Source organism: Centrocercus urophasianus, unplaced genomic scaffold (assembly GCF_019232065.1).
Source record: "Centrocercus urophasianus isolate 14NV4802_14NV808 unplaced genomic scaffold, USGS_Curo_1.0 seq_14, whole genome shotgun sequence".
Lineage (NCBI taxonomy): Eukaryota > Metazoa > Chordata > Aves > Galliformes > Phasianidae > Centrocercus > Centrocercus urophasianus.
The window spans coordinates 18,845,894-18,870,851 of NW_024884586.1; the positions used below are offsets into that span (position 1 = coordinate 18,845,894).

General features: G+C 38.5%; 1 protein-coding gene across 1 annotated transcript; it reads right to left on the minus strand.

Moving 5' to 3' along the window:
- Window positions 1-2,465: 2,465 nt before the first annotated feature.
- Window positions 2,466-24,897, minus strand: TMEM87A (transmembrane protein 87A). The gene is made up of 20 exons (XM_042814409.1): window positions 24,760-24,897; window positions 23,977-24,037; window positions 20,399-20,496; window positions 19,434-19,550; window positions 17,799-17,852; window positions 17,653-17,709; window positions 15,792-15,942; window positions 14,983-15,044; window positions 13,765-13,948; window positions 12,797-12,896; window positions 12,097-12,190; window positions 11,442-11,513; window positions 10,461-10,569; window positions 9,283-9,341; window positions 8,923-9,026; window positions 8,497-8,570; window positions 7,133-7,194; window positions 6,510-6,565; window positions 5,137-5,167; window positions 2,466-4,323 (listed from the first exon to the last, which is right to left on the minus strand). Exons 1-20 carry the CDS (start codon window positions 24,895-24,897, stop codon window positions 4,282-4,284), a joined length of 1,725 nt encoding a protein of 574 aa, XP_042670343.1. The 3' UTR covers window positions 2,466-4,281.
- Window positions 24,898-24,958: the final 61 nt, after the last annotated feature.

Below are 24,958 nucleotides of genomic sequence, written 5' to 3' on the forward strand. Positions count from 1 at the left end.
CAAGGACCCCGCGCCGCAGAAACAGCAGCAGCCCCACCGGCCCGTGGCACCCGGCCCTTCCCAGCAGCCCCCGCCGCCGCTTCCGTGCCGAAGCCCCGCCCGCCTGCCCGCCCCGGCCGGGGCGGGTCCGGGGGCGGGAGTGGGTGGTTCTGCGTCGGGGTCGTGCGCCGAGTCCCTGGGCTGCCCGGAGCGGGGGCTGAGCTGCGCAGTTGCGCAAGTGCATAGCCGCGCGTGGCTGGGGAGGGACGCTGAGGCGGAGGAAGTAATTGTAGCTTCTCAGTCAAACGCTAATAGCGCAGGCGTCTGGTTGCCGTTCTCTAACACGGAACCGGAGAGCATAGGAAAGGCAAAAATTGAGGAACCTGAGGAAACCAGACAAGAACGGGAAAGTATCTCCTGCAAGTAACTGTTTTCAGAGGTCCTAAATTTTATTTTTTCTCCAGCTCGATGACATCCACAAACTGATGCTTTGTTCCTGTTAGAAGACTGATACATTCCTTCAGGATGAGCTAGGTCAACGAAATTGAGCCTTCATGAAGAAACCTTCACTTGTTTTCTCATCCCTTCCTGAAGAGGATAGTTGCATTTACTCTGCTGTAAGTCTAAACTATCTAAACCCAGCAAGAAAGAAGCACACAGTACTGAGTTCTCTGAGCATCTTCACTGACTGAGACTGCTATGGGAGAAGATAGAGAATAAAGATGCTTTGTGGTGGGAGACTGAGGCACAGGAATGGAAGAACACAAGTGAGGTCCCTTACAGCGAGGCACTCTTACATCCATCCAGCTGCTTTCCTGCCCAGGGATGAGACCTGAAGCATGAAACCATGTTAAGTTGCATTCTTTTTGCAAAGGGAAATGTGCCTTGGGTATGTCAGGTCTCCTTGTCCTAAGATTACTACAACAGCAAGAGGAAGGTAGCACCCTGTAGTGAAAGGAAGGGTGAGTTTCAGTAATAATAGGTAATAATATCTCAACATGCAAGTGGCTGTAACCCATCTCTACCAAAGTACAGTCTGACCTCATCAGACTTTGAAGAGTAGCATACTTATTTTTTTTTTCAGAATGCAATGCCATAGAGGAAATAGAATGATGAAAAAAACCCATAAACACATCCCTATGACTGTAATCTGACACAAACATACCCTGTCTTACTGAGTCTTATGATCTTAATTCACATTGTGCCTGTTAAGCTGTTAAATTTTTTGCCACATCATATGATCTCTTAGTCTCTCCTTCAGAGTTTCTGGCAAGATCATCTTACCACCCTAAGAAAAAGCTGGTCACCATCATCATCTTCCTCACTACTGCTACTGTTTTCAGTCCTCTGTGCGGCATGAAAATGCTACAAGTTGTACCAATAGTATCATAGCCAGTCTTCAAAAATGAAAAATAATCCACACAGATCACAAAGGCAAAAATCTCATTTGAAAAACAAAACAAAACAAAAACAACCCTCCCTCCATGTTTAAATTGCTGCCATTCTGCATTCTCAGTTGCCAACAGCTTGGTGAAGATAACATTTGAAGCCAGTTTCTACATACCATTCTAGTCACTAAAAACATCTGTACATATGAGGCCTAAGAATAGTGATTTTTTCCCTCCTGTTCACTCGCTCAAGTCTTCAGAATAGCTTGTACAGTTAACGTTACAGTATGGTTCAAAAGAATATGTCTACATTTTACTTCAGTTTTTCCTGTCTACATTATTAAAGTTAACAATTCTGCAGGATTTCTGGCTTTATCCATTTATACTTTGGGAACAAATCTCTGAAAAAAAAGTTCTCCTTAAGATCACAAACAGGTCACAGCACGAGTCTGCTGTGTGTGCAGACACAGATATAACCTGCAAGGATATGTAAGTTCTGTCAAACAGAGGAGCTACCAAGGAAAGCAATAAGCTATAACCAGGATGTTTAATGCAGTTAAGTCATCTGTGGAGTTCAGAGCAACTCCCAGTATTGTGGAAGATACCAACAGGGGACAGAAAGGAAGAAGGCAGAAGACAAACCTAATGTAATTGTAGGCTTAAAGTATCAGAAAACTGCTGTATTTATTTCATTTTTTACATTATTAATCTAGGACTGGCAGGAGAAACTTCGGATCTTTCACTTCTGTTCAGAAATGTGCGAGTTGCCCTATGTTAGCTTTTCAACAAGTTGATAAGCCAAGTGTAGTGAGAAATGTTTTTAAAAAGACTAATGGGAAAAAAAAAATTGTAAATGTAAGGCCACAGAGTTATGCAAGGAAGCTTTGTGAAGACGTTAATACTACTTGTTCACTCACGTGAGAGAGAAAAGTGGAAGGAAACCATGCAAGCCTTTCTACTCTTTGCCTAACTTTTATTAAATTGTATATACAAACTTCTTTTGTGCTTCCAATAGAGAACATATTTCCTTATTTGTCTCAAAAAAAAAAAAAAAAAAAAAATACATTCCAAAGCAACAGGACTTGGGAAAAAAAAACATTAAATATTGACAAATAGCTTTATTTCACAAAATTTCTTCTCCCCAAAAGGGCATGGAGGTCATGTTTGTTTCATTTTTTAATCAATTAAGCATAGCAAATTAAAAGTTGAAGTGTTTTCTAATTAAAGACTCTACAGCATGTATCTGTGGCCTATAAGGGCTGGAAGAAGTATGCCACAAGAAATCTTGCAGAAGCAGAGTCAAATGTAATAGCCCCACCTTTTTTCTCTGCTCATCTGCTTGGGGTTTACTGCCTTCACAGCACAGCTGACAGAAGACACTATGCACTTGCACCTCAGCTACTCTACTGTAAAGTGCCATGAGCCAGTATAAGTTGCTGCTGCTGATGAACAAGAGCTAAGCTATTAGACTTCACAGCTGAATGAAGTACAGGCACACATTCACTTCTGCTGAGACAGCTATGAGCTAAGAACAAGAAAAGCTAACTCCCTAAGCCAGTACCCACAGAGGTTTGTCTAGCCTAGAAGTCTAGCTGTGCTGACACTTACCTGGTAACCATCAGATGTAAAGAGTATGAATCCAAATTAAGAGCTTTTGTCATACAGTCTGTGTTGGGCTTCCCTGTGTAAGGTTTTGCATGCAAAGCCTCCACAACCAAGAACAGAGTATAAATAGAAAACTGTCAAAAAGCTCTTTTTCATTTGAAAAGGAGCAAACAAACAAACAAAAAAACATCAGTTGTATAGAAAATTTCTAGTTTGACTTAAACACAATGATCTTGGCTACAAGGTTCAATTGTAACAGGAAAGCCCATCTTAAAATTGTTAACATGCGAGGCAATTCTAAACAGACACTGGAAACAAAAATATCCCAGCACTGTGTACACCATCAAGGCCTCGTGGTGCAGCAGTGCCTACACCCTCTAGGAAGCAATACCATCTTCTCTTAGTAGAGTGCCGACTTCTTGGGGGAAGATTTGCAGGGAGGAAAGTTTTTTCTGAAATGTTTGCTTAAATAGCTGCTTAACATGAATAGCCAAGCAATTGTGGAACACTGCAGGAGTGTGTCTGGAGTTTGGTTGTTGTTGTTTTTTTTTGGTATTTTGTTTCCCTTTGAATTAAACCATGCATCACATGGAAGGTAGGGGCGAATAATTTTTTCCAGGCAACCACCACATTGCCGGCAATGAGATGTGCCAACTTGCTAACAGCAAGGGTTAGCTCTACGCAACTGTTACCTATAGGTCAATGGCATTTAAAATAGAAAATCTTTCTTACACAGTGTTATGAATAAAATTGCACTTGATTTAAAACTCTTATCACTGTAACTTTTCCAAATATCTCCTTTCTTAATTTTCTTCATCAATGGGAGCTTCTCTCTAAAACCTTCCATTAATGTTGGACACACAGCATGACAGTATGAGCCCTTATCTACCAGAAAATGGGTCTGTTGTTTCTTCAGTGCTTATTTCCTGCTGTTGCCACCCTCCACCAAAAAAGGTAAAGGCAATTCACCTCTAAGTGTCAATTGTAACATTAAAATATAAACTCCTCAAGCAGACATTAGGAATTTTAGTTTCACAGATTAAATATTTGAAAAAAGTTACAGAAGGTGCTGGAATAGTACACATTTAAATTGCTTAAAAATCCAAACTTGCAGCAACTTCGCAATTTGAAAATTTCCAAAAGATTTATCAGTGTCCTTGTGAAGTTCTTTCACAGCAAGATGCCCTCGTGACAATAAAGTGTCAAACTTCCAAGACTGAGATCAAGAAACAAATCAGCAGGATGTACTTGCTCCACCAAGCAACTTTAAAAGAGATGTCTCCAATTCCAATAGCAAAAGCCTCCTCCTTCATTCCATTTTGGACCTTTCAAAGTGTGTAATCATTCTTTCCTGCAAAATAAGAAATTCCAATTCTATCATTTTCCCCAATAGATGTAAATTACTCAGAAATAAGGTGATATGCTGTGCATGTACACAATACACACTCGTGCATTTTAACACAGCTTACAGCAGACATACCACTATTTTTAGAACGAACAGATCACATCATTCACACATGATTGATGCACAGGCCCACACCACAATTTTCACTGTTGTGAAATCAGCTCTCTGTGCTTCTGCTCCACTCCTATTTCAAACATTTAAATTCTAGATATATTACAATGCTTTTCAAATTCACTACAGGTGTTAAAGTACTTAACAGTATCATAATGCTAAGAATATCTTTGCAACAAAATGTTACAACAGTATTCATTACTCACAATGCTGATCAAAACTATTTTTCTCCAAACTACCTAACTAAATTGTTTTTTTTTTCCCCACAGCATCACATCTCTCCCAAATCATTTAACGAAGAGGAAGTGAAACTGAGTAGGAAACCTCAAAAAAATTGCATAGACACACAGACTACAGCAGGAAGAGCTTGTAATTCAAAAAACTATTGCTTTATGTTGAACTCTATTCTTCAATACAGGTCCAATCATCCCTAAAATTACAAACATTGCAGACAGCAAATCTTTCAGACCTAACTGCATTCTCAAAAGCTGTATCATGGTTCTGCTTCTTATTGTCCCCCTCGTAGTATTTTAATATTGCACTGGCAAGATCAGAGACTAGTTCTAATAAGCCAAGTCCCTAGCAGCTGACTCGTGACTCTTTTGGTATGTCAGAAGACTGTTTCGTACTAAAGATATGTTCACTGACCTCATCTGAATCCAGAAGAGCTGGAAGAGCACTGCAGGGGATAAAAAAAAAAAAAAAGATAGTTAAGAAAACTGAAGTGCCTACTAAGAGCATATATTGAAAACAGCCTGACCTTGTACCTTAAGCTTTTTAGGACAAAAAAAAAGAACAATAATGAAGATAGACCTTTCAGTTAAATACATAGACATTAAAGAAAAATACAAGGAGGAGGAAGAGCCAAAGTAGTAATCTCTCAATGACTTTCACAACTCAAACACAATTTTGTACTCTGCTTCTGACTTCTCATTATGAACTGAATAATTTTCACGTTGCAAGGAAATAAGCTGCGTTCACAGCATCTTACCAGCCTGACTGCAACTACAAAAGAGGTATTTTGTAAATATATAAACAGTGCTAAGCCATACTTAAGACATTTAGGATATGGGACCATGCTGTAAAGAAAAAAATTTTTTATGAAATCACACAAGTTACACTGGTAACATAGCCTTTTTCAGCCACAACAGACCTTCCATTTATGTACTGAGATTTCAGCTCTTCACAATCCTGATCAATGTACTTTCAAGGACAGAAAGCCCTGTTGCAGACCACCTCAGAGGGACCCTTTCTAGCTTATACCAGCCTAGTACTAAGGAAACCTACAGTTTTTCAAATAGATAATTGCTTGACCCAGACACACACAAAAAAAAAAAAAGAAAGAATTCAATTGAGAAAAATGTACTTTTTTCTCCTCTTGAAGCTTCACTTGATTTTTTGTCTTAAATATCTCCAAGCAGAGCTTAGTTCTTAAATCTAAAGAATCTGCCAAAATTTACTATTCAAATGCATGAATGCAAGGAATCCATGAACTTGCTATGAAAAATTTAGATACACACACTGATCTTCTTAGAATGTAAGAACTAGCATTAAAAGCAGAATACATATGGACTGTGTATACAGCTGACTAAATTGCATAAAAATGACTCAATATTCCAAAAATGTACAGAAATAAATGAAATGACTCAGTGATTTACATCCAGTAAGATGCTCAGACAAAGAGGGTGCTTGGTTGTTCTTTGCTTTCCAAATTTATTTGCTTACTTTTTAACTTCAGTGAAGTGCAAATAAATCAGTTTATGTTTTCACAGAGAGAGCGTTCTGTAAGTTAGCACATGTTCAAGCAGCATAAATCATAAGTCTGAGAAACTGCATAACCATGTGGAAGACTGCTCAAAAACAAAAAAAAAAAAAAAAAAAAAAATCAGGAAGCCAATTCCAGACTCATTTCAGTATCTGTTTATGTAAGGGCAGCATGCAAGATGTAGGAACAAAAAATACATTAGAGTGCTTACTATCTGAGGAGCCCACTTGTATTGTGACTACAAAAAAATACTCACACATCAGTCACAGAAGAAGGAACATTCTCTTCTACCCACTTCAAGTCATCCTCCTGCTACAAGTACAGAAATTAAATGGAAAACAAGTCACTTTTCCCAAAATAGTGTATTTTTCTTCACAGCCTACTTGAGAAAAACATTAAAAGTGATTTCTGAATTACAGAAAAAAATATTCCAACAGGGAAAAGAAACCTATAAATTATTAACAACTTAAGATTCTGTAATAACTCCGTAATTATTTGTTACTAAGCAAAGCAGTCAGTCACTCGTGACAGATTCACACTGTACACATCACCCATAATGAATCACAAATCTCAAAATTAAAAAACTTCCTTAGCCTGACAAATTTGTTAGACTAATGTATTATTCTTTATCAGAATATAGCATTACACACTTCTATATATGCTGGATTGTGCAAGCATTCCTAAAGAACAGACTGAATTCTCAAGTCTCCACAGGCAGACTTCCTTTTCAGGAGCACTGTATACATATGAAGTTTTGACACACTCCCACTCCGAACCAAACCAGGAAACTCACATTTACAAGCTGACAGCTTTGCATATTGTGAACTACTGGGAAGCAGACAAACAAAAGGTTCTCTCAGTTAAGGAGGACATACTTACAGCTTTGTTTGCTTTTACATTCCCATTTGGTTCTTGCTTTGTACTTCTCATTTTCATTCCCTCTGAAAACAAAAGAAGGGGAAAAAAAGACTGGTAACTAAGGTCCTGATAGGTGAAATACCTATTTGTCCTGAATTTTGATATTTCCTAGATAAAACTGCAATTTCTATTCTTTTTCTCTAAACCAGTGCAAGGATCAAAGATATGGCTTCTCAGAGCTGTGCAGTCTCCCTCCTTGGAGATCTTCAAAAGCTGTCTGTATGTGGCCCTGGACACCCTACTCTATTTGACTCCCTTAGGCAGGCTGTTTGGACAGGATGATCACCAGATATCCCTTCCAGGCTCAGCCATTCTCTGATTTCTACAACTCCCCAAATTTATTTTACCTCTTGACTGCTGACCAGCCTTGTTTAAGAGCTGAGAAGCAACATGCATCTCCCAGCCTGCCAGACAGCCAATAGAGATGATTTGGCAAACACACCTAGGAGATAATACATACTTTCTCAAATGACTCTCATATATCCCAGCAGCAGTATGCGTAACACCTACCCTTTTTACAATGCTTACAAATGGTTTTGCTTGAAGGATAACAGACATAGTACAGAGATTTCAAGTAGTTGGAGTGAGAGAAAGGTGCCACCTAGTGTTATAAAGTAGGACTGCTTTGAGGTCCATCCGTATGTTTACAGTGGACATTTCCCCCTTGTTCACTATAAACATGGAATAGTTTGAGACTAAAAGAAGGTCGACTTAAATTAGATGTCAGGCAGAAATTCTTTACTCAGAGGGTGGGGAGGCTCTCACTTCCAGAGAATTTGTGCCTCTCCCATCCCTGGAGGCATTCAAGGCCAGGTCGGATGGGGCACTGGGCAGCCTGATTTAGCAGGCATCAACTCTGCCCATGGCAGAGGTGTTGGAACTGGATGATCTTTAACGTTCCTTCCAACCTGAACTACTCTATGGTTCTATGATGATTTCTGCAGAGTTTAGAGAACAGATAATAAACTAGAATAATTCAAACAGATTGTAAAAGAGGAACTGCAAACTAACCCACTGACTAACAACAATATCTAAGAGACCTCCGTCATCATAGCCGGATGCAAACAGGACTTCGCTCATATTAAAAAAATAAATAGTCCAATGGATATGGTAAAACAACCGCAACAGCGGCAGTGTGCTCAATGTCATCTGAAAACACCAAATTGCAAATGTAAAATATAAAGCCATTCTTCTTCTGCAACAGGCAATTGCATCCTCCACTTCTACAGCAGTAACAAACTTTATTTTTATTTCTTACCCCCCTGACAGAAAGACATCTCTCCCCAGACATCTCCAAATCATGTGGAAAGAAATTTTGCCCTTACCGAAGCTTTCCTTTAACATTGGCTCCTTCTGCTCATCATCCTCCTCCTCTTCAGACAGTGGTGAGAAAGCAAACCTTTAGGAGGGAAAGAAAGATAACTTAGAGGAACGTGTATTGCCATGTAAGAGTTATTACTCCAACATTAACATTTATTCATTATTCTGTGCAGCATATTGTTTTGAAGACCTGTGTTCAACTATATAAAGAAGAGTTCAAACGACTTCTTTTCAAATAAGTTCATCACCAGGAACAGACTGAATTTTAACTATCTGACTTCTCACATCTATTCCAGCATATGCTGCTTAGTATCCTACATTAGTATGCTATGGATAAGTATACTGCAACTGAAATCACCCAACAGGGCTAATTTGGATAAACAAGCACTCCCCAAAACAGTATTTTTAGAAAGAGATGAGAAAAGCTGAACCTTTGGTTGTTAGCAGAAGGTCTCCACAGAATCATTATGACAAAAAGGATCATTGAGAACAGTAAGCGCCAGATAGCATCATCCACCCATAGCTCCTGCCAGTCCTGTCAATGAAAACAGAAGCACAAATAGAAGCTGTTGGAAGAAAATCCGTGTTTTCAGCTCTTTCCAAAGATGCGTTAGACATGTGTGAAAGAGGCTACTTCCTACAACAGTGATAATTTTACTGTGTGGTTACTACTCTAGACATAAGTCACAGAAAAAAAAAAATCTGTTCCAGAATCCTCAATCTCTTAGACTGACAAATTTAAGCTTTTCTAAAGAGGCACCAATCACAGAGAGCATTCAGTGTAAACTCACCGACTGACAGTCCACCAGCCTGAACTTCATGGTAGTCCAGATAATAAATACAATGGATGCTGCAAGATTAAAACAAACAAACTGCTTATTACTACAGCATGTGCTACTGTTTGTACATTGCTAACAGGACTGTGTTTCCCAACTGAAGGGTGAAGATTTAAATAGGGAGATTCCTGAGAAGTAAACTATTAGTTTCAGAAAACATGAGACTGACTTACTGACCTGACCTTAAGAAGTAGTTTAGGCACAGTCAAAGACACAAGGTGTAAGTCAAGGAATTACTATTTAACCAAAATCCTTATCCCTGTTTACTATTCTTATGTTCCTTTCAACCTGCTTTCCACACAACACTTTCACTATTGGTTGACATACAAGCTACCTTGCAGTAACTGAACCATTTGATCTGCCTGAATACAAAAACATTCAGATCTTGACACATAAGACTCCCAGTGTTCAAACTAAGCTCTCAACAGTTTTAGAGGTGACACCTCCCTCTGCTAAGGAGACTGATGATGACAGAAAACCGGATGCTGCAAGGAACTTAATGAGAGCTGGCAATTAAATTAATGTGCTGTTTTGTTGTTTATGTAAAATAAATAAATAAATATGCACACACGCTGGTTAGAAGCTTTCTTGTTCACTGTATGAATGTCATTTCCAAATATATGAGAGAAGACAAGCACCTGGCAGCACTAAGACAGCATATATATATGTAATTCCTGGAGTTCAGTTATCACTGCTGTAGAGAGAATCTCAACTTTTATTCTTAGGTAAGAAGAATACAGGTATGACATTGTGTTACAATCCTAAGAACACTGCTTTTTCAAGAGTCACTCTGGTCTTCAGCTAAGGAGGAAGGAACACTAAAAAATGATCTTAGCAATGCCCAGCCAGGAAAAAAAAACCTTTCAAGCACAGTTATTATTAAGAGGGACAAAAGCACTCCACTAGAGAAGCTCTTACTAACTTCCTGACTAATGATCTACTGCCTCCAAAGCACCAATGTAACATTTGACAGAGACAAACTACTAGAAACAGGTCAAGTGATAGAAATGATAAGTATTTTCGTTACATTTACAGAACGGTTACTAAATTCAAGATCTGCTTTAGTGATCAAATCAAGTTATGCATTCAAAACAACTAACACTCTTATTTGATTCATGTAATTTTCTGCTTACCTGCTACTGCCAAGATGAGTGTGTTGGTGAAGTGCCGATACAAAGAGAGTTTCACAACATTCCTTCGAAGTTTTAGCAGTTTCATTGTTTGAGTCAAGCTGATGAATATGTACAGAAAGTCAAGGAAAGCCTCTGAGAGGACAAGGAGGACACAAACTTAAGAGGACACAGGTTTTATGAACAACAGCCCCCACCCAGACACACACCCACGAACACAGCCCTCTAAGACATAGAGGAGACTCATGGCAGAACAGAAGGTCATCCTATGGCAGCAATATCAAACACTCCCTTTTCAACGAATTTCAAAGAAAACACACCCCCCACCAAGTAAAATAGTGAAGGATATCCACCAGCACAGGGCAGTATCTAGGAAAGCCAGGGGAATAAAAGCCAAGGAGGCAAGATCATTCTGGGCCTGGAGACAAAGAGAGAGCCAGTAAGAACAAACTGAAAAGGAAACAAGGTGCAGGAGCAAGGAGTGTCAGGCTATGTTATGAGAAACTGCAGACACTTCACCACAATGCTTCTGAGTTTTATTACAGAAACAAGTGTTTGAACAAGATGTTCAACTCAGTGCACAGAGGGGTTTATAAAGGACAAAAGCAAACTATAGCACACTGTCAGTTCCCAACTCTCTGTCAGCAAGGCAAGAAGTAGTTTTCCAGATTAAGTCAATTTAGCAGCATTAACAAGAGCCTCTGTTAAGATCACTCCTGCAAAGGTTTAGTCTGGCCACTTCTGTTATAGAAAGTCAGCAATCAGCTTGTTAGAGATACAGTAATTACATCCTCTACACTACTCATGGAAGAACTCAATGCTCACACGGGTTTGACTGAAAGTTGCAAAAGTTGCCTATTGAGTATACAAGCAACTATGAAAGTCCTAAATAATAAAAGCAAGTCATTTTTTACTGCTTCTAAAATATTAGATGAACAGTTCTGTGAACAAGCTTGTAACTTTCTACAGTTTATGAAAGGATATCCACAAAATAATACAGGCATCAATCATGGACAGGGCCAAGTTTGCTATCAGAGCCAGAGTGTCATAGAAAAACTGAAAAAGTACCAAATATATAACATGTTAAATACCTTGTCCCGAGACACTAACAGTGAACAATAACAGAAATTTACACACTAATAGTATTTCTAGAATGAAGCAAGTAGCAGCACAACTCACTAACATTTCCTCAGGTACAGCCTCAAATATAAAACACCGGTTTGTTTATTGCTGGATTTGCTTGGTTTTGTTGTTGTTTTTACTTTTTTCTTTTTTTTTTAAAACAGAAAAACTAAGAAAAAACAACACTCATAGCCAGTTGAATCACCTTTAGGTCTGGAACAGGCCCTCCATCCTCAAATTTCTACCCAATCTAAAGTCACAACAGCATCTGGAACACAGCTAATGACTAAATTATGAAAACTATTTCAAAATACACAATTACATCCAGATGCATAAAGCAGACAAGTTTAAAAGAGTTATCAATAAACCACATCAACAGTTACAGAATTTAGCCAATTGTCTTTTTTCCTTCTTTTGCGGATTCTTCTGGAGAATCTCTGGGATTCTCCCTTGGCTCTTAATTTTAAGACAGTAAAACCTGTAGCATACAAGAAAAATTCAAGCAGCAGTTACTGACCCCTGTGACTCTAAGAACACCTTCCATGCCAGAAAATAATAGATAAAGGGCTCCAGCCATAACTACTTTGTGAAGAGTAACCCCAAGACGAGGCCTGTAAAAAAAACAAAGTGAAATTAATCTTTAGTGCAGGGGAAGAATGAAGTCACATCAACTCGAGTTTAGCACAAGGCAAGAGGCATGCAAATAAAAGCCTCTTGTGACAAGTCACCCCCAGGTCTTTGGAATCATTTTATTATTGTGCTCCTACGCTTACCTTTTTTTAAATGTCTTTTGACCTGATGTAGCTAAGGAAGAGATCAGTAACAGTTAACTCCCTCGGCATTTTATTACCATTTCAAGAAGTCCCAGGCCCCATCTTCTTTTTCAGTTCCCACAACACACCCCAACTTGACAGAAGATCCCAATGCCACATGACACTGTTTTACCACATAATACAGCTGGGGGAGACAGATAAGGAGCAGAAGCCTCCTAAAGCAGATCTCTGCTAGAGATTTATGAGCTCAGCAGTGACTCTCAGAACCCTAAGCAACAGTAAGCAAAGGGATGCAAAAGAGGAGCAATCACCACATGGAAGTATGTCTCTGTTGACTAGAGAAGGAGCTTTACACCACTTAACTCAAGCATCCATCTTTTAAGTTGCAAAGTGCAGGGAAATTAGCACAACCTTAAATTAGTAGAAAAACAGATTTTTACTCACTTGACTATTCCATATCCCAGGCTGACTATGATGACCAGAGTTCGAGCCAGTGAACGTTTCACAGCGGAAAGCAGTTCTGCCAGTATTAGTGCTCCTTGAACTAGCAAAAGCAAAGAAGATGCTAGGTTATAAAAAATAACTTGTATTTTATTGACTACTGCATATAATTGTAGTATAAGAGCAGACACTTATTTTCAGCAAGTAGGCTATTAAAATGTATAATGCCTTTATTGCCTACGTCTGGAGTAAGGTTTCAGAATACCTAAGTCTTTTACTGTTAAAAATAAAATTACTTTTTTTAAAGTGAAAATTAAATCCAAGGAAAGTGGAAAGTAAAGATCCATACATTTTTTTATTCACAATATTAGCCTGGACAATCTTCCAAACAAGCCAATCAAGAAAACCTCCTGGACCGTGATATGACCAATTAAAAAAGTCATAATGAAGTTTTACTTCATTTCATTCGTAGGATGGAAGCATACTACAGTGTCCCAAAGGATTTTTTTTGAGAGTTGTCTATGATGAGTTATCAGGCTACTGGCTGAAAGCCAAAGGTTATTGGCAATGGGGTCACAATAAACAGTTGAAAGTCTCCTTCCAAGGCTAACCGTAAGATGTGAATCACAAGCTACACTTCAGAAGTCCTGTTTCAAACCCCAATTGAGTTTTACAGTGAATATTTAAAGAATCTAGCATTCTATGCTCCTGAAGCTCTACATCAGAAGTTTTAGACACAGCATTTTTGTTTTAGAAGAGCACAGGCTGTCAAGAGATCATAAAAAGAATTTACAGTATATTAAAAGACATACAGAAACTCTGTTTCACATTCTTTGTTTTGAGGCAATCCTCAAGTAATCATACAGGGTTACAGAAGAATTTTAACTAATTCAATATGTGCAACTAATTCAATATTAGCATAATTAGTGCTGTGCCCATCAATGAAAGTGCAAGTTGCAATTGTCACTTACCAGATTCCCCTGTATAGCGGATGTTCTGGAACTCTGCATAGAAAACTGCTTTCTCAAGCATCCCCAGGAAGATAACAGCACCAATCCAGAACTGGATCCTCAGGAGATCCCTCCAGTAACAGGCTGACCATGCAAGCCACAGAACTCCGAAGAATACGTACACAATACACATCACCATGAAAAACTATTATACAAAGAGAAGCAAGAAGTAGTGCACTCAGATGAAAGAAAAATAAAAATTGAAGAATCATACATATAAATTCAAACATTCCATTACAGAAAAAGCATGGAAGTTAGCTACACAATCCTTTGAAACTTCCACAAACTGAAAACATCTCTTAGAACAGTTTTCTGATCCTTACAGGTTTTCATGCCCAAGCATCCACACAGTTCAAATGTTCAAAGGACCTAAACATGCCAGTTCATATTCCATTACAGAAACAAGTAGACAGAGACCTTTTTCTGGACCTGCCACATGCAGATATTCACACCTACAAATTACAAGTCATCAGAACTGCTGGAAACTTCTTACTTATGCAGCAAGTAAAACACATTTTAGAAACACCATGAGGTTCTCCTATTTACAGGTTACTCTTGACAATAAAGATAGGCTAGATATCTTACTTATTATTGATCCCCAGCTAAAGCCTGCCTACACTAGATAACTTCTTTTATTTTCTAAGCATCCTTGACAGAAGCAGCTATCGATCAAGTCAGCAATCCCTTTGAACAAAAGGGGAATTTGCTCTTTGTAGTTCAATTATGCTTTCACTATTAAGCAGTATTGAGGACCTCCTCATAGTGTGGAGGATAGCTGGTGGAAGAAGGAAGATGAGTCTATGAGAGAACATAGCAATGACAAATGAAACAGTAGCTGTAAACAAAACAATAGAATAGTGAATTTTCTAAGATACGAACTAAGAAAAAAAACAAGAGTATCAGTAAAATTGCTCAGTTTAATTATACTGATACCTTCTGGAACTACAAAAACTGACAGTCGTCAAGTCAAACAATCCATAAGCAGAAATTAACAACATATGCAAATATCTGAAATCTACACCTGTTTTCCCTACCCTGTATGTAGTACTACAAGAAAAACTTCTCACAGATTAGTATTTGAAAGCTTTGACAGGCTTTGTCACCCTTAAGCATAGAAAGAGAGTATTTAGCAGAGATTCACATCCACTGACAACTTGATAGCAAAACTGTTTTACTTACAATCATCAGAGGATAGTCTGCAAGTGATAGATACTCATATGGCCCCTTGAGTTCTACTGTCACTGTCAAAAAAAAAACCACAGTAACCAATTTAAGCAGGAAGCAAATGTGGGAAGCCAGGTTATAAGGTGCTTAACTAATTTTTACTCAAGCATAAAGAAATCCCACATCTTCTCACGGAAGAAGCCTTTAAATTTAACTTCACTTTGGAATCAAGTGCAAAACTCGTAACATATTCAACTAATTAAATTATATTAAAGCCATTAAAACTATATGCTTTGTGACCAAGTAACTTGCAGTAGCACTTCAAGTTACAGTACTTTGTGCTGTGGATTAATGTGTAACAGTAAAGTTTGAAAACACACGTACTATCTTTTTAAGTGGATTTTAAGTCTTCTCTAAAACATGGATAATTGTATTTTATCTACCAGTGCAACGATAATATAAAGGCCATAGCTGTCATTTTGAAATTATGTTCTACGTGATTTGAGCTTATTGATGTAAATCATTACATTGGTCTGATCATTAAAAAAAAAAAAAAAAAACCCTGAAAATTGAATTGCTTGGGTATTTTCTCTACTTCCATCATTAAGCTGATAGACCAACAACCTTAAGATTGTCAAACCACTCACATTAGCCACCAAAGTCATCACATTATCTTAAGATGTTGCGGTCGGTACTATGTATATTATGTGAAGTCAAAGATAGTGACTTACGAAAATGAACTAAGTAGTATATATAAAGAAGTACTTTAGAAACCAGTCAGAATGGTATACATTAAGAAAGCAGTATATTTTTAGCTGTCTTACTTGTAAAGAGCTTTTCTTTAGGATTTGAGGCAGGTGTTGTTCTCTCCGCTCTTTTAAGTTTGTTAGCAGAATCTTTTGGAGCTGTAACTCCAATTTGCACAATAAATATATATGGCCCATCTCTCCAAGTTTTAATAACAGCATTCATTGTCTGAAAATGAAATGTCTGCATGTAAATAACATATGAAAAAACAAAATAGTACATGAAATAGATGAGAGTACGCTCTCCATACATGGCTGCTGTCTTCCATAAAAAAAAAAAGTTCATCTGATCGTGATCCTAAAGCTTGTTAACAAATATTTGATGTGGTTTTTTTTTGTTTTTTTTTGTTTTTTTTGTTTTTTTTTTTAATTCATTTATGAGTCATATCTAAATAGTCTGAAATTTGCCTACATTTGAATCCAGAAGAATCATTAAAAGACTGAAGAGGTGATGAGGGCTTACTAAGAAATTGTGTACTGTCTTATTGCGAGAGTGATCTCAAAAGTATTGCAAACATTACAAAGAATTCAATAAAGCTGCTATTCCTTGTTGTCAGTCTAGGAATACAGATTGTCAGCGATGCTTCTTGACTCCTGAAAGTAAGTGCTTTACAACAGGGCACCGGCATACAACTTGGCTCTCTGGCAAAGACTAAGTTACAGTGTAAGATAAAAGAGATAAAAGATAAACTGAAGAGAATTTTAAAAATTCCTTATTAGTCATTTCCTCTGGAAACTACTACTGCCTCTGAAAGCTCTCATGCCTCTAAGAACCAAATACTGCTAGTAAACTAAGAGCAAGGAAGCTTACCCGATTAAGTATTTGAACCATAGGGAAATAAATACATAAAATCAGAGATTTTATTTTGAGTTCCAGTGCACAAAACTTAGTTCTACAACTAGGCAATCCCAACCATATCAAGAACTGCAATTGTTCACCAGAAGCTCTGAGGTAAAAGCTAGGACTGTGTACACATACGCTGCTTGCAAGACCAAAGTAGACCTAGTACAAGAGTTTTAATAATGGCATCTCCAAGAGAACTTCAGTATTAAGTCCATGCTTTTCTTCTAAGAGTCCTCTTGACAACGAGACTTAAAGCAAACAGAATTTTATGCATCAAAAATGTTTATGCTAATATAAGTTAAACTGCTTAGTTAAAAAAATACCAAGCCTGAAATAAAATAGACTTTTCCTTTAAAATACATCTATCTTTTGCTGCACTGATTCCTTATTCCACAGCCACACATTTACTTTCTAGCCTTATGGCCTTGTTAATAGTATAAGGAAGTGAATTTTTATTATTATTATTATTTTTTTTTTTTTTTTGCATTCAGGAAATTCAGTGTGAAGTTATTTTAATAACTGTTCCTGGTTAAGACTTGAACATAACACATAATAAAAATGCTAACAGAAACTCAAAAGAAATCTTTCACCTTGTTACATACAATGTTTTAAAGTACTGATTAGGTCAAGATGAAAACAAAGGTAATCTCTAAATAATAGTGATCTCTTACAGCAGTGATTACTTCATTACTTCACCTTAAGGCTGATATTTTTTTTAAATTATTCATACCATGATTTTGAATGATTGAAGTTCTATATTTCACATGGAAGAATCATTATAAATATACTTACAGCCATTTCCTCCTCCCCCAATTCCCCCCCCCAAATCTATTTTCAGGCTAAAGCAAATGAAAGTCTCAGAAAGTATCCCCCCCACTTCCATACCCACCTGTCCCTGCAAAACAAAACAAACATGCAACAAAACTGTACTACTCCCGTAAACATCACTAGATAATTTCTAGCTCTTCTTATAAAAAAATTGCAAAAATCCTACACCACTGGATTCCAAATTGCATTTCAATTCAAAATACATACAGTTTTATCTGCCACCATCGTGCGATTTCCCTCACTCTCTGTCTTATCTTTCACGCCCTTAGAGAAAAAACAGAAAATGGATAAGACAGGATATCAAAACTCTTTCTTTCACTTCTGAGCTCATTCACTACAAGGAAAAAATATACCTCTTGTTTCTCAGGTGAGAGAGGCTCTGGATGAACAAATTCTTTATAGAAAACCTGTAAGAGTAAAAAAAAAAAAAAAAAAATTTAAAACATACAGCATTTATAGGTACTGTGTGTTAACATGACATCGCTGCCATTAAAGTTTTAAGGAAGGATTATCTGAAACAGCAGCAGCATTGGAGAGTTCTCATTTCTTTAATTAAATCAAACAACTGTCCAGGGAATTTTGAATACTTAGATTAATATTTTGTCACTTGAGAATTGCTTCTCTCCTTCCTCTCTTATACAACAGGTCTGTATTTTTAGAGCTGGATCTGTAGACATGACAGCAGTGAAATTAACGTTACTTCCCAAATATGCATCTGTTAGCTACCTCCATTACTAAATGGCACTTGCAAGGACAGACACGAGATTTTGGGATTTCTGCCTTGGTACATGCAAAAAAAGCCCCCAGAAAAATGTATGTCTATTATGCAGATAAGGATCCAGGATCTGCCAACTGTCTCAAACTCTAAACCTAGTGAAACCACTGTATCACAAGAAACAAAGCCGAAAACTAATAAGGAGCCATTCATATCAAAGTTCAAAAATGAATACCTGGGAAGAATAACTTGTTAAAATTTCAGTAGACTTTGCAAAGGAATGGGAGGAAAAATCACTTAAAGTTTTTAAAATTCCCAGCTTCATCAACATTCAGTTGAGATGCCTCAGTTCATATTACATAGACAAGCCCTCAACAGCTTTTCTATAAAACCATGGAAAAACAGAACAAATATTTCTAATATTAATAAACCTAAAAAGTAGGCAGTATTTGTGTATTTTAAAAACTCCTTTCAAGTCATCTTCACATATGAAAGGAGTTAGAGGTGTGCAAAACAGATCATTAAAAAACCTTTTCAAGTCACCTTTAGGCAAGCTATTTTCTTCAGGAAAGAAGAAAAAACTAGCTTCAACAGTTGGGAGACAACTCCCAGTATTTTCTACTCACACCTTCTTGTCTAAATCAGGAGTGGTTCAATAAAGACACAACATGGCACAGTTTGCTTCAAATCCTTAAGTACATCATAAAAAAAACCAGACTGTTACGTTGACACCACCACTAATGTGACTGCACAGCTTCTGGTGATATATATATAGCTGTCACAGAGCCTTTGTTCAAACATTATTTCACAAAGTCACATGGCATTGTCTTTCTTGTTTTTCCCATTTCAACCACCATTTTGCTCTGTTTTCTTTTTCTTTTAACCAATTTCCCAGTGCTCCACTGGGCCAAATTCAACAGGAGATTCATTCTATTGCCAGAGATGCACACTGTTACTCATCTAGCAGTACACCTCCATAACTCAGCTCTTAGTGCTAAATGAAATTCAGAGCATATAACCACAAACAAAAAGAAGAACTCAATTTTAAAGTGTGGGTATTTTTTCTCAAGGTGGGTCACAAGTTGAACAGAAAGTCAAAAGTAAAGCACAAATTCAGTAGTCATTGCTGCAATTTGGTTCTCATAAACAGACCAAAAAAAAAGTACTTTCCAACCTACAGCAATCCTCATGTGAGTGATCCTCATTTAGCAGGATCTAATGCCATCTGTCTGCTATACGAGGGAATAGGGCAAACTAAAATTTCTATCCATACCTGGGGCTTGAACAGCTTGGAGCAATTTGGAAAGACGAGAGAAGATGTGGCATAGTACCCTGACCAGCCTGGATGCTCTTCAGACGTAGTCCCAAAATAACTTTCTGCCTGTTCTTCCTGCCAAACAGAGAAGAGAATTTAAATTAGTATTCATTATATCAAATGTTTCATCTGAGCAGGCAGCTGCAAGACCTGGAAAGCACCAAAACTTCCCTCTGAATAAACTCTTAAGCAGAGTTTAACAGGCCAGAAGCCATGCAGGACCCTTTTCCCTCCAGAAAGGATACAGATACACACAAACACACACAAGATCTGAGTAAGAATTAATACTCAATTAAAAAAAAAAAATCTACTCCTGCAGTGGCGAAGCAACCAGCGAGAACTTGAGTCTGTATGAATAAACTCCACATAATTATGAAGAGATTTAATACCTCAGTACTGTGCTAGGCTAATAGTTACAACTGTCATAGTTAATATTTTAAGTAAACAAGGAAAACGTGTTACAAACAGTATAAACCACAGCTGTGTTCTACCACATCTGAAACACACACTACGCCCTTCATATAAATCACTACTTCTTTGAACATACATGTGAAAAAGAACAGAATTAAGACTAAACATGAATATATTATTTCCTATTGGCTGTCATTAAGCACTTCTGTAAATAATATTCTCAATCGACAGATAAACTCGCACGCTGCAGTTTAAAGTTGATACACTTATTTCAGCTTCCGGATTTTGAAGAATTCTGATAAATACATCCACTTTACCCCCAGAAAGGTCATTAATCCCCAAAAGCTGAAGATTTATTTCTCTCCATCATCTTCTCAGTGACGCAGAAGTTGGTTCTCTTTTTTGGCCAACAAAGCAATGATGATGTAAATAAGCAGTCCCTGATCCTCTCAGTTTCAGACCTGCTTAAACCAAAAAAAAACCACAGCCCACATTTTCCATACAGTTCTTACCCCAAAGTTGAAGACTTCATTGTAGCAATCAGAATATCTTAAGTACCACGTAACATTGTAGCCTTGGGAGGGATCACAAGACTTCTCATCGCCTTCAACTAAAAAGACAACAACATATAAGGCATCTTTTCCATGTAAATCTCCTCCTTCCATTCTGTGCCAAACTACTGTAATTGAGTTTAAACACAAAAAGTAAATGAACAGAAGAACATTACTCTCAAATAATCCACTACTGTTCAGTGGAAAAAAAAACTGAAGTCTGTTTTTTGTATGCATCTATTGTAATATCACATTAATTCCACTAAAGAGCTGAAGATCATTTGGAATTTTTTTGGTCTTAAGATAACCAGGAATGTGCCAGCAACAACAAAAAGCAAACAAGATGACAGCAGAGACTCCAAATGATCACAGTACATAAAATTATTTCCCTTTCCAACATACATCTATGATTCTATATGTCAGTATACAGCAGGTTAATACTACATGCAATTTGCATAGATACTTTTGATATACCAATACTAAAACACACTAGTATTATCACCAATACAATAGAAGAATAGGTAAAGCTTTGCAAGTCAACAACCATCCCCACAGTGGCTCACTGTCAAAACTGCAATGCTGCCTTTAGTCAAAATACTACAACTTTCCATTTTAATATACTAAGAATAGTAGAACAGAATAACAAAAAAGTAATACTTCATTCAATCAAGAAAGATTTCACCATCATTCTTGTTTCTCAAATCTCATTCCAAATTAAATCCTGGTGAAGAAAAATTGACGTTCAGAAGGTAAACTTCACATGTAAGCAAAACCAGCAGCCATTACTCAGTTCAGAAGCCATATAAACGATTATAATTGGGCTCTGCCAGTCAACGGGTACCGAAACAAAATAAATGACAGCATGTTTCTCGTAGAGCTGTCACCACAATTTCACAATGTACATTATCTCAGACTACATATCCGTTACACATGCAGAACTTTCAGTGACTGCCTCCTCTACTGACCATAGCAGATAAAAAAAAAAAAAAAGATATTAAGAGACCCTGCCAAGGAATCCTAACTGACTAACCCAGCTTTAAGCCACATGACTACCAAACCAAGCCTCTGTAGAGCTAGTTCCTAATGTTGAAGACATGGGAAAAAAAACAACTAAAAAAAAAAAAAAAAAAAAAAAAAAAAAAAAAGGAATGCAATCACTGAAAAATAAGTTTCTTTATGACACGTTTTATGACACGTTCTGGTATGCATGAAAACAAGGCATACATACATTCTCCTCACAGCCCTAGATGTTGCAACTAAAAAGCAACAAACACTTACAATGGAGTGGGTATATGACAAGTTCTCAAGAGAAAGACACCTTACTGATACAACTGATTGAGTGAGGAATACCTCAGAGCTGAGCTATAAACAAAATTATTTTTAAAATACTTTGAATGCCTTTTCCATCTATTAAAAACAGATAGAATTTCTGAAGATCTGCATTCAGAAGATCTGCATTCAGCAGCAACACCAACTAAAAGCAAAACAGGACAAGACCAGAATAATGTACCAATCTAAGCAATCATTACAGGAATGCTGAAAAGGAAATACTCCTACGGAACAGAAAAGTCACCCATAGCATTTACTGAATTCAGCAACAAGGAAATCAAAGTTCCTTTGCCCTCAAGCAAAACCAGCAACATTTAACTCAAATATTAAACTCTCTATACTCATTTATAGATGAAGTGGGATTTCCCGCATGATTCTAGACAGGAAACCAGATGTCTTCAAGAATAGCACTTAAGAAAATCATCAGATAAAAAAAATGTATTACAGACAACTGTGGCAGCTTTCTCAGTTAGAAGCAAAAAGCAGAAGTATTAGATACCACCACACAGACTACATCACCAAAAAAAAAAAAAAAAAAAAAAATCAACAACCCAAGGGGAAAGAGAAAAAGCAGGAGGAAGCACAGGTGCTAATCTCAGTCCACGTAAATCTTTTAAACACAATGGTATGTAAAATAGATGTCTTCACCAGAGAATGTTAAAGCTTTACCCCTGTTCAAAGGCCCACACCACATAACTGCAGTCTGTATCAGCAGCCAGGAGATTAAATTCTTACTGCCAGATCTGCCACTAATCTGACTTGTAACAAGTTATTTTTTCTCAGTTTCTTAGTTTCTTCCTACTCCTGGTTTTTTCAGCCATACACCTCATGACCAGACTTACCACAGTTTGTTGTGGGAACCTAAACCTTACAAGCAATATCAGTATGACCATGCTATTTCTAAACCCTACTAAACTTCAAGATGCTCTCCCAAAACACTATCCTTTCCCCCAGACTTGCTGTTGCCTCCCTGAGAAGTGTGAAACTCAGCATTTAAGCCATATTTGATAAATGGGAAAACCATTCTGACCTGATGGGTCTTCACTAATAACCACCTTTATACTAGCCTCCTATTTCAGATTCACCTGGGGTTGATGGAGGCACTTTAATAAGCTCCCTTTGAAGCACTGTCCCAAGATGGGCAGGCATCTGAATTTAAACCTGAATAATAATACAGAAAGTACTAAACATAAAGAATTATGCAATTTAATCAAAACTCACCAGTTAATAGTTCTACCACCATAATTTTTTTCAGTTATAAAGAATGAAATAATTGCAGTAAGTCTTGAAGTGACAAAGGCACGGATTCCACTGATTATTCCTGAAGTGACATTTCCTCATTTAATACAAACACAAAAAGCCAATCACACTCTACCTTTATAACTACTCAATCAGCAGATGGAGAGCTTCACCTTCTCATCACTGGTAAGAACTAGTGCAAACAACCCCTTAGAAGTGCATGGTAAAGACGTCACCCTTGCAAAATCAGCCACTTTCTCAAGTCGCCTACATCACAGCACTGTTTTCGTGCTTACAGATCAAGGCTATTTGACAGAAACTCTCCTTAGGGCACTGATCTATGTAGTCCAAAGTTGGCCAGATCAGCAATAAACAATAGAACAAAACAAACATCAAGTCTGCAAAGGTAGGTGTTTTCTCTGTAGCTCACTCATACACTGCGATCATGAAGACAAAACAGCCTTCAGGAAAGTTCTGTCTCAGTGTTTAATTTCACCCTCTTACCAGTTCCAGAGTTGTAGGTCTCCCCTAAAACCTCACAAGCACAGTCAACAGTCACCCACCAGTGATTCTGCAATATAAACAGCCCCTCACCCAGTCAAGACTCAAACTCTCTCCATATGGGGCCAGTTAGCACATTTCACTACAGAGCTCAGCACATTCCACACCTCATTACTATCTACCTGAAATGGTACTCTCATCGCCCATCTCACTCTTTCCACTGCCTTGCCTGAACAGAACCCTCCATTTCTGCTGTAGCCAAAACAGATCATGCCTTCAACAGCTTCAACACTGCTCTCAGATTCGGTGATATCAGAGCTGCAGCTTTCACCCAGTGACAGGAAACAAGGTGTCATTTCAATCAGTTCCATTAAACACTTCACAGTCTTTTGGTCCCAAAACGTGAAATAGAGACTATGTGAAACAGTAGAGTGACAGCACGCACAGCATAAGCCCTTGGGACCACTTACATCTCAGAAAGATGGTGGTGTTGCTGAAGAGAATCTTCCCAAAGTTAAAGAACTTCTTCCCCTGGAAAAGCAAAAAGAGAAGAAATTATCAGAGGGCTTCACGACACCCAGCTTACACATTGCTTTGCACTCTAAGTTTTAAATCAATACTGAAATGGAAGCAAATGACAACCAGAAGCCAGTCTCACTGGATTTTCCAGTCATGCTTCACCACCCGCTCAATCTGCTCACAAAGATGGCTTAAGAGACTTTTCTGTTGTCGTTCTGCAAAACTCAATTTTACCATAGTTTATTATATCGATTTACATTTTCTTGCCGATAAGAAGATCTGGACCTTATCCAATCACAGAAACTTTCACTCTTAAAATGAACAGGGGTGTTCATCCCAACTCTTGTAATTTTGCTCCCATTCTCACACGAAACACACATTGCTCCCTTCTACAGTTCGACACACCGAGTTTAACGCAGTTTTCTCCACGCCGTTTCACACAGAGATCGGCACAGAAATACAGAAAACCCTTCGCCTCCCGCTCAGCCCCGGCTTTCCCCCGCCAGGCCCCAGCCGCGCCACAGGGCCGCTGCCCCCAGCCCGGGCCCCTCGAGCCTCACGGAGCCGCTCCGCCCTGGCCGCCCGCACAGCCGCCTCCCTCCGCCCCGCGGCCACCGCCGACCGTGGCCGAATCCGAGCAGAAGGACCCCGGGCGGACCGGGGGCCGCGGACGGGAACGCCACGTTCCCCGACGCGCGAGCAGCGCACCTTCGGCCTCCGATGCCCGCACTCACCATTGGTACTGGGACCCGCCATTTAGAGAGCTGCCCGGCTCCCGCCGCGCCCGCCAGCGCCAACAACGCCAACAGCCTCAGCGGGACGGCCCCCGGCCGCCGCCGCCGCCACCCCCCGCACCGCGGCACCGCCGCCATCCCGCCGCACGGAGGCCGTGGCCGCACCTCTTCCGCTCCCCGCGAGCGACGCGGCTCCGTG